This window comes from Muntiacus reevesi, chromosome 2 (assembly GCF_963930625.1).
Source record: "Muntiacus reevesi chromosome 2, mMunRee1.1, whole genome shotgun sequence".
Taxonomy (NCBI): domain Eukaryota; kingdom Metazoa; phylum Chordata; class Mammalia; order Artiodactyla; family Cervidae; genus Muntiacus; species Muntiacus reevesi.
In genome coordinates this window covers 185,692,693-185,707,763 of record NC_089250.1, presented here as the reverse complement: position 1 = coordinate 185,707,763, position 15,071 = coordinate 185,692,693, and the positions used below count along the sequence as shown (strand labels likewise).

General features: G+C 45.1%; 1 protein-coding gene across 7 annotated transcripts in view; it reads right to left on the bottom strand.

Moving 5' to 3' along the window:
* RBFOX1 (RNA binding fox-1 homolog 1) overlaps positions 1-15,071 on the bottom strand; it is a 404,111-nt gene that overhangs the window by 135,220 nt on the left and 253,820 nt on the right. For 6 of the 7 annotated variants that reach the window (XM_065924298.1, XM_065924297.1, XM_065924302.1 and 3 more), the window contains exon 3: positions 7,699-7,842. In XM_065924298.1, coding sequence (XP_065780370.1) covers positions 7,699-7,842 — 144 coding nt within the window. The remainder of the gene's footprint in view (positions 1-7,698; positions 7,843-15,071) is intronic. The other variant, XM_065924296.1, reaches the window with a different exon arrangement.

Below are 15,071 nucleotides of genomic sequence, written 5' to 3'. Positions count from 1 at the left end.
CTGAAATCACATGCAACTGCTGTGTCTTGCATTTTGTAACTTAGTACAACTAGTGACTATTTCCTGTAGTCTTCCTGACAAACACACATCTAGAAATCTGTGGTTCACACTTTAAAAAAATATGAGAACAAGGACCTTGAACCAGAAGCATCTGATAATCCTAAATCCTGCCCCCTGAGGCTGGAATGCTTTTCATTTTCTTAGATCACATGAGGTTGAGTGGGCATTTTCTGAGCGTAGTGTGTTCTATGTACAGGTAGGTAGGGGAGGGCGGCATAAAAATAGGTGACGAGGTCCAGGGGAAAATCAGAGAGAAATTTTACCCTGATGCAGAATAAGAGCAAATGCCTGTTTTAGGGATTAAAATACATGTAAAGAACTACATAAAGTATTATTTCCAGGCTCTTTTCCCCTGATTTGGAACTTTCCTTAAAAAAGCAGAGACATCACTTTGCCGACAAAGGTCCATACAGTCAAAGCTATATAGCTAGATAGCATCAGCGGCTCAATGGACGTGACTTGGAGCACACTCTGGGAAACAGTGAAGGACAGGGGTGCCTGGCGTGCTGCGGTCCATGGGGTTGCAGAGAGCTGGACACAACTGAGCGACTGAACGACAGCAGCAACGTCTTTGCTTTTTGCTTTTGCAGCCTGGGTGTTTTTTATTACATCTTTTATTACCCTAGGAAGTTCTGTATTCTGTCTCTCTCCCCTGGGTGGAAAGCCTTACACAGCTTCTGTGTTGCAGAGGACAGGGTGATGGGGTAGGAGGGCAGGAGAGAAAGGGAACAAGCAATTAGAACTCAGAGAACCGGGGGCAGCTTGCCTGACCGATGTGCCCCACTCAGAGGAAGCTGAGAGGCCCAGACTGTAAATGCCAAGAAGATCTTACTGAGATTCAAAAAAAAAAAAAGAATATACAGATACTATCCTCTGGAACATACAAATAAATCTACGTTCCCTCAGAAAGAGAAAAATGCAGACTCCAATTGAATATAAATAGCTTAAAACCTTGAAATGAAAGTAGTTCTGACTATGAGAAAAAGAAATCTAAAGTTTAAGTCATCCTGGGCCATAGAAAGGTACCCATCCCTCAGGATATGTACTCAGCCTGGGGATTACAGACTGGAATTTTTCTTACTGAGCTTCTTATTATGCTTCTTGACTTCAGGGAGAAGGAGAGACAGAAACCAAGAAGAGAAAGCTCAACCAGGAGAGAAGACAGATGGTCTACATGGCTGGCATGCCCTATGGACACACCAGGAAACACGCAACCCACTCACCCTGCAATTAGTGGACACTTAGGAATTCTTTTAGTGAAGACAAGATGGTTCTACTGCTTTTTCCATGCCCTAGATTTGGGCAGAGAAAATTGTTAAAAAGAGAAGATGATTTTCAGATTTGAGAAATGCAAGATTTGTGTTGAAAGGTGAAGTGAATTCCATGGTTTAAAAAAAAAAAAAAATCCTCTAGCTTTGTGACTCTCTCAGAAGCCATCATTTTGATATAATCCCCTTAGGATATTCAGTCCACACAGATGCTACCATGTATATTTCGGGCCTAAGAGACAGGAAGCACACATATTTATGAATAGAGAAACTTGGAAAGGACTTCCTTTAAAACCAACAAGCAAATGTCATCCACGGAACCTTCTTGAAGCAGTCAACACAAACGCACTTCCTTTAAAGTAAGATCTGGTTGAAGAGATCACTTGGTCTCAGGTGGTGATGGGTGAACTGTGACTTTCTCTGGAATGAGGAGTGATGCATCAAATAGCTAGCATCTTCCATTTGTTGGAGGTTACAGTTCTGCTGAAGAGCTCAAAGATATTGCTATGTGTATCCCTTATGAGGAAACCAAGGCCTGCCCCAAGGCTGCACTCGTGTTTCCTGACTGCTCCTCCCTTTTCTCGGCCTCCCCTCCCTTCCCTGATGAGCAGCTCTTTGAACCTGCCCATTGGAGACGGGGACGCAGAAAGACTTTTGTGCCTAGAAACCTCATGGGATCCTGCTTCATTTCCGCCATGCTCCTTACACATGGGAAATAGAGACCTCATAACTATATTAAGTCAATGCCAGTAAGCGGGGATTGGGAATACATGGATGAGTGGAACAAATATGAGAAAGAAAGAAAGAAAGAAAAAATATCTGATTGAGATACAGGTGTGCTCAATTGCTCAGTGGTGTCTGATTCTTGGCGACCCCGTGGGCAGTAGCCCGCCAGGCTCCTCTGTCCATGGCCTTCTCCAGGCAAGATTCCTGGACTGAGCTGTCAGGCCCTCCTCCAAGAGATCTTTCTGATTCAGGGATCGAACCCGAGTCTCCTGTGTCTCTGGCACTGGCCGGTGGATCCTTTAACACTGAGCCACCTGGGAAGCTGCCAGTTGAGACAGCACCAATCAGAGAGCAATCTTCGCATGTGTCATTCCCTAAACAGAACAATGGCACCAGATGCCCCAAAATGGTCTCCAGTGTTTGTTTCTTTGGCAGTTGTCACGGGGTGGAAGTTTCTCAAAGCCAGTGAAACAAGCCGTAAGAAGAATGCTGATGCAAGCCCCCTCTCTAAGGCAGTTGTGTAGTATATTTATAGTATCAACAGTTTAATTGGGAAGTTTGGTACTAATGATGTAAACACAGCTGGTACATTTTCAATTTAAATAGACACGACTCATTCGCAGACATAACTAGGATCGATTTGCCCAACACCAGCGCTCAGCTGTCTTCAACAGCGTCTCAGTTTCCACCCGAGGGGTCTCGACAGATGCGTCAAGGCTAAAATCTGGGAACTTACAGGTACACACTTGGGCCAAGAGGTACCGCCCATGTTTAGACCGTCTCAGATCAAATAATATTTCTCTGAAAACCTCTGAAAGGTGTTCAATGGATACAGTATAAAACATGAAAGGAAGCTTAGTTCAAAGAATGTGCGTGGCAGCTAAGGAAAGGCAACATCCTAGTTTTCTTAGGGCCGGCTTCAAGTTTCGGATGTGGGAGCAGGAGGAGGCAGCATGCCAGGTCTGAAAATATCTCTGTTTTGTTATTTAAAAAGTAATCATGAAAGCCTCTTCTCCTTCTTCTTCTACTTTTTTTTTTTTTTTTTTTTTTCCAAAACACAACCTCTTTTAATGTACATATAGAAAATATATGTGTTAACCACATTGGAAGAAAAGCAAAATACTGGCTGTAGGATTTCTCAAATTACATTTTTTCCAAGGTGCATTCAGTAAGAGTACTGGGGCTTCAGTGTTTCTCGGGCTGCTCTCACATCAGTGATCGTTCTTGGGACCAGGCGGGAGGACTTGCATTCCGCTGGAAAGGTGTAAGGCACCTGCTGCTACAAAGGGGAATTAACGAAGGAGGAGCCATACTTGCCACTTAAAGAATTATTTAAAGTTTGATTATTTGGGTAACAAAGACCAAGGCTATACCTTGATTTTTCATTTCTGAAAGTCACACTTTAAGTCAAAAAAATTTCTGTTCTGCAAAACTCCATATGTAAATTCTCCATGCAGAGTTTATATCATGGTATCTTGTCAAAAGGAAGAGAAAAAAACAGTTCTTCATAGGAATCTCTCTCTCTCTCTCTTTTTTTTTTGGTATCTTAAATGTCAATGATCACAAAAACTTCTGGCTTCTCTTCATTATAGTTTCTTCCGCATGTTCTGAAAGCCACGTAATCTGTCTGTAGTGACAACAGAGACTTCAGTGGGTCATACTCAGGCCCAGAAGGCCTGTATTTTGATAACGAAAGCACAGCTATCACATGGACAAGGATGAGGTAAAATCTGAACCCAGGACTCCCTGAGTAGCTGCTACTGAAGACAACCCTAGGTAGAATGGCATGTCTCAGTGGTCTAAATCTAAAACTACCTCTGCATGTGAGCATGTGTACTCAATCACTTCAGTCATGTCTGACTCTCTGCGACTCCATGGACTGTAGCCTTCCAGGCTCCTCTTGTCCATGAGATTCTCCAGGCAAGAATACTGGAATGGGTTGCCACACCCTCCTCCAGGAGATCTTCCCAACCCAGGGATTGAACTCGCATCTCCTATGTCTCCTGCGTTGCCAGCGGATTCTTGACCGACTAGCTACCTAGGAGTCTGTAACTAACTCTCTCACTCCATAAATGCTCACTTTTAAATATTAGGTTCAACTGAGCTTTTTATTCAAGACCAAGACATTGTGATTAATTTGATGGCAATCCATACAATGCTTTCATGGGCCCATGGAGAATTCAAATGGAAAGGAAACACATGCTCTTTTGCGACCTCTGGCATGTTCAAGAAGAAGGTAGCAGGGCCAGAACCCACATCCTTTCCAGTGAAACCTCCAGCACCAAGGCCCCTGATGATATAAGAGATCCATTCATTCACATGCCAATTGATGTTTTAAGAAAGACTCTGGATTCTGGACTTCCCTGGTGATCCAGTGGTTAAGAATCCGCCTGCCAATGCAGGGGACACGGGTTTGATCCCTGGTCAGGGAAGATCTCACATGCCATGGGGCAACTAAGCCCACGTGCCACAACTACTGAAGCCCACATGCCCTACAGCCTGTGTTCTGCAACAGGAGAGGCCACCACAAGGAGATGCCTTTGTACCATGATGAAGAGTAGCCCCTGGTCGCCACGACTGGAGAAAGCCCACGTGCAGCCACGAAGACCTAGAGTAGCCAAAAATAAATAATGAAAAATGCTCTGGTCTCTGCTTTGGACATAGTGGCCACAAAATTTTTTGACCAAGGGATGTTCCATCTGAAAGGGAAACCCTAGGAAATCTAAGATGATCTGAATGGTTTCATGCCAAATACTGGAACACATTCATCTGAAAGAGGAGGAAGTAAAGGATATAAAGTGAATTGTGGAAAGAGGGAAACGAGGATTGTGACAAAGAGGAACCAAAGCCACAGATTAAAATGAAACATTGAGGCGCCTGCGGTAACCGATAGGCATGTAGGGGTTGCAAACGTCATGGCTGAATGATGCATGGATACAGAACCTGTTCAGAGCTCTGACAGGTGTCAGGGACTTTGGGAAAGAAAGTCTCTTTACTCTTGTGCTGTGGTTTTGGTTTGCAGTCCCCACGGCCATACTGAACAAAAGAGACCAAGAAGAACAAAGCAAAAAATCTTTGAGAGAGTTTTTCTCTGCTCTCTCTCTCCTTGTAGCCTCTGCTACAAGGAACCAGGGCAAAATATAGCAAGAAAAGGAGAGATGACATCTCACATCCCAGTGATGTGGAAAACAGCTGATTGGGATTAAAATGCAATTTCTTAGAGTAACTGTGACCTGAAAGAGGAAACCACGCTTAATTCTCTCAGCTGGAGAGAGTGGGGAGCCAGTCAGAATGTGTACAGATGCCTTTTCATGTGATTCATGTCGGTAAATGTAGCACATAACGACATGGGGGTGGCCAACACTGACGTCTGCCCAGGAAGAATAGATTTTGCAGAATTAAAATTCCATGTCTTCAGAATGGTGGTTGTAAACCAAGAAGGCCTCAGAGTTATTGCAGAGCCCAGGAATCTGTAGGTAGGTGCTGGATGATTTTTACAGAAGTGTGTGCATGCAAGCATGCTGTTGTGTCTGACTCTTTGTGATCCTGTGGACTGTAGCCTACCAGGCTTCTCTGTCCATGGAATTTTCCCAGCAAGAATACTGGAGTGGATGGTCACGAAGCCCACCAAAAAATCTTGCATACTTTTAAAAACGGACATAGAGGCAGCTTGTGATGAACTGAATTAATTTCAGGATGACTGACTGTGTGCTGCATTTTCTGAACAGATAGATGGATCCTAAGCGTATCTATCATCTTGTCAAATCGACATCTTGTCAGTTGCTTGAAATATTCTGACTTTCACAAACAGTAGCTCTGAAACTAGTAGATTCTGATCAAGCTTTGACAACTGATAGCACGACCATTCTTTTGGCAAGAATTTGCTGTGTACCACCTCTCCTGTACCACCCAGTAAGAACAGAGAGGTTCAGATATTCATGCAAGCAGGATCCGTTTTTGGCATCTAGCTCTGAATATTTTGAATACCTTGGCAGTGGAGCCCTCTGGTCACTTTCAAGATAACCAAGAAGACCAGAGACTGCACAGCCCTCCTCGGGGGTGGGATTGGGGTCTACTGCAATGAGTGACACCCGCAAAGAGCACAGGATGGTCATTAAGAGGACCAAATTCCAAGTCAACATCCCAGTGACACTTGATGAGTTAAGACCGATTGAAGAGCAAGAGGACTTTCGAACCCGACCTGACAAAAGGGATCTAATTCCTCAGGCTGCCCATCATTCAAACTTGGTCTCCTCACTTCACACACACTTAACCTCGACTTTAACTCTGAATGCTCTGCACTTTTCAAAGTCATCTTTGACCTGAAATTGCCCGAGGGTATCTCTGCTCTGCAAGAGTTAGAGGCTCAACTCAAGGTTATTACCAAATGAGAGAGATAAAAGAACACAAGCTGACCTTTTCCACTGAAATGTCAGGATTCAGGCCTGGGTATCTTAGCTATGAGGACACTCCTTTGGCTTTTGTGTCCGATGCATACTTGATAAACATCATGCATGCTAAAGAAAACATGCGCATTCACCCCATCATTGCGGAATGGTGACACAGAGCTGGTGATTTCATATGGAGAATGAGGTCTACCTGGCCCAGACCTAGACTTGGCAAGTTGAGCCTCTTCTTATTCCTTTTGTCATATCTGCATCCATCCAAAAGCTCTTCGAACGGGACTCTCTGGGCAGCCAACCCTCACTTTAAGTCAAACGTTAAGGATGTAGTTTTGTTCATTAAATCCACAGACATTTCCCACCAATGCTGGGCTGACACAGACAAAAGGACTATGACTGTAGTTGCAAAAGAATGAATGATATCCAAGCTCTGTCATAGCTTTGTCTTTTGGTGGAACTGAGCCCAAAGAGATGGCAGGCTCATCCCTTCCCGATGTGGATGGTGCAAAAGTCATTCTGAAAGAGAATCAGGGTCACAATGTCCCCTGAGCAAGCGACCCTATCATTTCTTTTCTCCGGGTTGCTGGTGGCTTCTGCCTTGCTCACTGGTCATGGTGCTTGGGCAAGACTGTCATTTGTGGCATATAATCTCAGAAGTTAAATCTCTGAACCCTCACCACGGATTCCAGAAGAACGTATATGGCAGGATGCAAGTCAGACTCTGAAATCTGCAGTGGTTTTGTTTTAACGAGGCTTCATGCAGAACTAATTATTCCCTACAATCACCTCTGAGATCTAGATGCTCAGTACCTAAGAAAGACCAAGGTCTGCAGAAATATGTCATGAGTCACTCTTCCCAGTAATTTGGCAACCGCCCTAGAGAGAAAAACCGAGATGACCTGTAACAATTTTAGCTGTCACATGGGTCCCCAGGCTCTTGACAGGGGATCAGCAATGAGCTTGTTTCAAGCACCTGGGAGCCTATTTTCCATCTGACATTCAAGTTACAAACCTGAAGAAGTACCATTGGTCCAAGTGCAAACATGGTGAACATAGCAGAGAAATTTATACTAAAATCATAGAGATCCTGGCCAAAGAATATCCACAGACTAGGATCTAAAATGCCTTCCCCCCACCGCTGCTCACTTTGTATTATGAATACCAAGAAATTGCATGAGGAGGGGAGGACTCTGGGGACCCCGGAAGCAGGAGCTGCAGAGGAGAAGAAAGGCAGGACTTACGCCAAACATTTGTCGGAGGTCCGGATCCCGGAACCGGAAGGGGATGTTGGAGACATGCAGCCTCTTGGGCTGGGACTTGTTTTCCGTGTTTTCCGAAGGCTGTGTCTGGGGCTGGCCATCCGTGGGCGCCGCGTCATCTGTCTGCTAAAAGGACAAGAGCAAAGCAAAGAGGCTTTGAGTGACCTGAATGTGCCTTCCAGTGTTCTTTTCATGAAAATATATATATATATATTGGCGTATAGCAGCTTTAGTGTTGTGTTAGTTTCTGCTGTACAACTGTACAAAGTGAATCAGCTACACATATACATGTATCCCCACTTTTTAGGATTTCTTTCCCATTTAGGTTACCACAGAGCATTGAGTAGAGTTTCCTGAGCTATACCGTAGGTTCTCATTAGTTATCTAGGTTATGCAGAGCATCAATAGTGTATTATGATGCAGAGCAATCAGTAGTGCATATATGTCAATTCCAATCTCCCAATTCACCCCACCCCGCACCACCCCCCTTGGTATCCGCACCATTTGTTCTCTACCTCTGTGTCCCTATTCCTGCTTTGCAAATAGGTTCATCTATACCATATATCCAGTGTGGTTTTGCTTCCTCAAAATGGTAGAAAAATGCCAGAACAAAGGAATAATGCAGGAAGAAACTGCTGAATCATTCATTCATCCAGCAAAGATTTATTGAAAGACCACTGAGTCCCCATCACAGATCCAGGATTCAGCCATGAGCGAAGAAACGGGATCCTTACTATCATGGATCTAATTCTTATGGGGGAAGAATTAAGACAGACAATAACCTCAAGAAATACAGAGCTGGAGGAAGGAGATAAGAGATAGGGGGGTAAAGTAAGGGCAAGGCCTCGCTGGAATTGGGGGCCTGGGAGTTTCAGTAGGTAATTAGAGAAAGCTTCATCTAGAAAGGAGAGTCCTCCCTTCATCCATGCTGTTGCAAATCTTAAAATATGCCTACCTAATTGCCAAGGCTGCACAGATAAAAACATGAGTAAATCTCATAAAACATCTGAAAAGGCTGTTTGGTATTCTGAAGTCCAAGTAACCATCTGATGGACTTACATTTTTTCAAGGTTTTAATTTTTCCTTTCTTGATTTTGCAGACCTGTGGTGTTCATGACAGTTGACCCCATGTGGCTCTTTAAACAGAAATGAATTAAAATTAAATAAAATGGGAAATTGAGTCCCTCCCTCACAGTAACCACGTTTTTGAGTGCTCAGGGGCCACAAGTGGCTGTGGCTTCCGTGTTGGACAATGAAGATACAGAGCACCTCTATTAGAAAGTTATATTGGCCAAAGTTGGTGTCGACAATGTTACATTACCAGTATAATTTGTTACTCTGCCTCCCACTCAGTCCCATCCTCCAAGAAAAAGCCTGGATAACACGATATTACAATGATACCCCCACTGAGGCAGGAACCAGGAGAAAAGTCACAGTAACATTTGATTTAATCATCTAGGCCACTTCCATACACTCAGTTCAAGAGTTTTAACATTTCAGAGATGCTTCCAGATGCTTTCTCTGCAATTAGCATCTACTGCCTCTAGGTGGCAGTAGATGCCATTCACATGAGATGTCTGCATCGCTAAAACATGATGGAAAACCAATGAAAAAGGCCATCAAACTTATGAAGGAGAGATCGTCCCCTCGTACTTACGAGCAATTTAGAAGCATATAACTAGGACAAAACTAATAACATGGACATAACCAGTGACCTTCTCATCAACCCTTGTCTTTATCGACAGGCTTCATTGATATCTCCTTCCTAACACACACTGAATTGTTTGTAAGGTAAGACATTCTGCGAGCTGGCATACTACGCTTCCAAGCTTCTTTGGTATCCAAAGCCCTACCAGATACTTTCTTCAACTTCCAAGGCTTGTGTCAAGAAGATAATGCACTTGGTCGTATTCCTAATGCTGCTGGATCTAATAAAGAGGATGGTGATAGTTCTCTACCCTGAAAAATGAGTAGTAACAATGCTGTTTTTCAGTCGCTAAGTCATGTCTGAGTCTTTGTGACCCCATGGACAGCTGATCCCAGGCTCCTCTGTCCTCTACTATCTCCCAGAGTTTGTGCAAATTTATATCCATTGAGTTAGATAATAACAACGGTGCATACCGCGTAAGGCTCTGTGACGACCAAACATGGTAACACATGTGCCATCATGGCACAGTTCCCAGGACAAGATACAATCAGTAAGTGGAAAGCAAGGTGTTTTTTAGAATGATGGTGTTTTTTACAAAAAATGTCAAAGTGACAGTGAAAGTGAAAGTCGCTCAGTTGTGTCTGACTCTTTGCGATCCCATGGGATAGTCCATGGAATTCTCCAGGCCAGAATACTGGAGTGGGTAGCTGTTCCCTTCTCCAGGAGATCCTCCCAACCCAGGGATCGAATCCAGGTCTCCCGCATTGCAGGCAGATTCTTCACCAGCTGAGCCACCAGGGAAGCCCTAAAAATGTCAAAGGAGAGGTGTAAAAAGCCTCGTTAAGGAAACATGAAGGAGAGGTTCCCATCTGCTTGATAAACACATCTTTCCTGAGTAACTACTATCCACTAGGCACATAAGCTCATCCTCCAAAGCACACACAGTGTCTAGCTTAATAGAAGAGAAAGAGGCAGAAAAGGCAATGGTTAAACAGACTATTAAGAGGGGTCAGAGTGACCCTGAGGGGGCTGGGTCATTCTAAATCAGGGACACAGGTGGTTCCTCAGGCTTGCTGAGTCTGGAGGTTACATTTTTAGTGGGAGATGTCTAGGAGAAAAGGTGATACTGTAGCAGTGGAGTGCAAAGTATGTGCCAAGATGCAGAGAGGTGAATTCTGGATTTAGGGGATTGAGGCAGGAGACAGCCAGGCTCCAAGCTAGGCATGTACAACTAGACTCCTTTTTACATTTCCAGAGGAAGGGGGCAGGTGGGCTCCAGGCTAGATATTTACAATCAGCCTCCTGTGTGCACATTGAAATAGAAAATAACAGCAGAAACAGGGTAAAGAGCCAGACTTTGTCTCCTGGGGACATTAACAGCTATGGCAAGGACAGAAAGGGACTAAACCCAATTTGAGTACAAGATCAAGAGGTCATGTATTTTCTATCCTTGGGGCAAGGGAGACACTACACATGTCCAGAAAGGCTCCTTGAAGGTAGAAATGGAGGGGGCACCACCCCATAATATGTGATGCCAAGCACCCCCGACCACCCCTGCCCCGAACTGGCCTCTGGGAAAAATACATCTTGGGAAGAAGTTTCACAGGCATATTAGGGAGGGTCCTAGGGCAGGTCAGGAGTGGGAAAAGAAATGAGATGATTGGCCAAAGGTAAACAAAGATCTGGGCTTCCCCAATGGCTCAGCAGTAAAGTATCTGATTGTGATGCGGGGGTTCGATCCCTGGGTTGGGAATATCTCCTGGAGAAGGTCATGGTAACGCACTCCAGTATTCTTGCCTGGAGAATCCCATGGACTCAGGAGCCTGGTGGGCTATCCTCCACAGGGTCACAAAAAGACAGACACGACTGAAGTGACTGAGCATGCATGTAAACAAAGATCTGGCAGAAACGCCCTACATAAATGACCTGACTGCCTCTTTAATGCACTCTTCCTCATAGAGGGACGCCGACACCCCTCCCCTCTGGGTGTGTGTCTCTGCCTTGCTTCTGTCTTAACAAACTGCTTCTCTACGTGCTCTCCAGCCTGGTTGAGCTGTGTCTCTAATCATAGATTTTGTACCTCTTTCTACAGTTTTTGCCTCCTTGAGAAATGCATTTTTCAATGGGGCAAGGGCCCGGGGAATTTTGCTTCTAGCCTCTTGCCCCTGGGGAACTAGTGGGTAGGATTCATGGTTTTCATCCAGGCTACCCAGGGTCAACTCCTGGGCAGGGCACCCAGATCACACTTTAACCCACACCTCACTGGCACCCCTTTGAGATTGGGACTGCAGGCAGACCTCCACGTCACTGGTCGGAGGGAGCATGCATGAAGGAAGGGTGGGAGAGGAAGCAGAGGGAGGCAGCGGGTGGGCCATAAGGAAGGCCGAGAGTAGATCAAGAGGCTACGGCTTTTCCTTAAGGACCACAGCATGGCGGTGACGTGACCAGCGTGAGACACAGGCTGAGCCCTGCTAGACAAATGAGACATGTCTGCCTCCTGGCTGGCTGGCTGACCTACTGAATGCCTTATGAGTAAAGGAAGAAACGAATGAATGAAGGGATGAACCATCACCTTTGCTACCCCGGAGTGAGAGGAAGAACCATATTACAACTTCAACACTTATAAACTGGACATTTATATGTTTATTTACAGTTTTTGGCTGCGCTGGGTCTTCTTTGGGCTTCCCAGGTGGCGCAGTGGTAAAGAATCTGCCTGCCAATGCAGGAGACACAAGAGACATGGGTTCAGTAACCTCGGTCAAAAAGATCCCCTGGAAGAGGACAGAGCAACCCATTCTAATATTCTTGCCTGGAGAATCCCATGGACAGAGAAGCTGTAGCCCGCCAGGCTCCTCTGTCCCTGGGGTCACAGAGTCAGACATGACTAAGCAATTGAGCACACACCACGATACGAGGTCTGGAGACACACCCATGAGATGGAAATGACCCTGAATCATGAGACGGTCGCTTTCTGAGAGGTTGGGGGTCTCACTGCTCAAACACAAGACTCTTTGGTTTGCAGAAGCAGCAGCCCAGTTCTCAGGCCTTCAGCCCACTTTTCCCCTTCAGTTACAAGTTGCTGTTCAAATGCAAATGAAAACCTGCTCCTTCTCCTCCCAAGAAGGAAACTGAAGATTTGGATTTGTGTGTAACTGCTGGATGTTTCAGTTTAATAAACCTAATTAGGAATTACAGAGATTACGATTAAACATATTAAATGATTAATAGCATTATGCTGCTCATGTGAAAATTTAAATTAATCATCTTTAGTCAAACAGGACTTTGGAGAAATCTTTGTGTTGTTTCCTTTGATAAAAACACGCAACGCTCAATTGATCACTGTGCGCTGGGCAAATACAAAAATGCTCAGAAATGGCTGTGCCGGCATACCTGTGTGTTAAAAGTAATTTTTAAAGATAACACAGAAAAAAGAAAACACTAAACCAAAAAGTTATTTCAGACATCGTAGGGAGCTTCTCTGGTGGCTCAGTGGTAAAAGAAGCTGGCTTCATGAGACGTGGCTTCAATCCCTGGGTCAGGAAGATCCCCTGGAGAAGGAAATGGGAACCCACTCCAGGATTCTTGCCTGGAGAATCTCACAGGACAGAGGAGTCTGCCGGGCTGTGGTCCATGGTGTTGCAAAGAGTTGGACATGACTTAGCGGCTAGACAGCAACAGGGGAATGGAAAAGAAAAGGGAAGTGGAAGTGCATCAGTACCCAGGGGCAGACGAAGAAACATAAGGAAGAAATCTCAAGGATTGAGCATGCTCGCTTGTATGCTGTGATGTGATGAGGACCAAATGGAGTAGGAGGCGAACAAAAGAAGCTACGACAAAGCCGCAGTCTCGCGAGGGGTCAGGGCGATGGGAATGACCCTTATTGACCCCTCATCTTGAGTATTTCAGGCTGTGAGATTTCCTTTTTGCTGGGAACTTTCAGGGCAAACATATTCAGCACATACTCGGTGTTTCATGTCCCTCTATTAGTCTCCTAAGAACTTACCAAAAACCTGGTGACCTAAAGCAACAGAAATTGACTCTCTCTCAGTTGTAAGGGCCAGAAAAGCACAGTGAAGATGCCCTCAGGGCCCCGCTCTGGCCAGAGGCTCCCAGGGGGACATCCTTCCTGTTCTTCCAGCCGCTGGTGGACTCTTGGCTTGGCCGAGCTGCATTGCTAGAGACTCTCATCTTTGTTTGGCTTTCTTCCCTCTGAGTGTATGAGACTCAAGTCTCCCTGAGCCTGTTTTCTTCTTATAAGGACATTAAGGACACTGCATTTAGAGCTCACGCTAAATTGAGGCTAATCTGGTCTTGAGATCCTTAACCTAATTGTATCTGTTAAGACCTTTTATTTTATTTTTTCCAAATAAGGTCACATCCCCAAGTTTATGAAGGTCAGAACATGGACACATATTTGAAGGCCTTCATTCAACCTACGAAGTCCCCTGCCAAGCAAACAGATGGGAAATGCTTGGAGAATGAGTAACCGTTATCAAGAATTATCAAGGCATGGTTGCACTTTTTAACCAGTCCTGATGGCATGAGGCTCTCAAAAGGCTTGGCCTCAACCCAGATGCAGAAGAAGGACCCCCCGACTAGAGGGGTACCCGGGTTCTCAGCCATCACACTGGTCACTCTGAGGAGTTCTCGCTTCTCAGATGGCTCAGCAGTAAAGAATCTGCCTGCCAAGGCAGGAGTCGGGGGTTCGATCCCTGGGTCAGGAAGATCACCTGAAGAAGGAAATGCCAACTCACTCCAGTATTCTTGCTTGGGAAATCTCATGCACAGAGGAGCCTGGAGGGCTACAGTCCATGGGACTGCAAGAGTCAGACATGATTTAATGACTTAATACTTTGGCCACCTGATGTGAAGAGCTGACTCATTTGAAAAGACCCTGATGCTGGGAAAGATTGAAGGTGGGAGGAGAAGGGGACGACAGAGGATGAGATGGTTGGATGGCATCACTGACTCAATGGACACGAGTTTGAGTAAACTCCGGGAGTTGGTGATGGACAGGGAGGCCTGGCGTGTTACAGTCCATGGGTAGCAAAGAGTCAGACACAACTGAGTGACTAAACTGAAGTGAACAGCAAAATGAGAAGAGATTCAAGCCTTCCCTTCAAACACAGGCTCCAAGACCTCCTTTCTGTACTGCCCCTGAATGCAGTGATGACCTTCAGCTGGGCTGAGAAGCCTCCGGAAAGGCCACTAGCACTTCAAAGACGAAGACCTGCCTGCAGGTTCCTCTCACAGATGGACAAGCATCCCTGAGGAATCCACTAAAGCCTATGGCAAAAGCATGGGGTGAGATTTCTAAAGACAAAAATAAAACCATGTGAAAAAACTACAAGACTTACTAACAGAATGAACCATCTAGAACATGTCTTTTTGAAAGGCAGGATCTACCAGGTTTGCGATTACATTCCCCAAGGCTGATGCATGTCAAAGCTTAGTGGGAATTAATCATTGAAAGAAGAACTCTTGATTTATCCGTGTCTGATTTTTTTAAAGTCACTTTGGCTCTAAAATAAGACCCAGTTGAATTAGAAATGTACCTTGTAACCATGTCTGGAAGATCAGAAGGTGGAACTTAAAAACCAAGCAAATTAATACTGTTCCATTTGCTCAGAGATGGAAGGAAATTGAGATGAGTAAGGATGTTAGTGGTGTAGGCAGAATGGCTGGGGTGTTGTCCCTCCCAGAACCC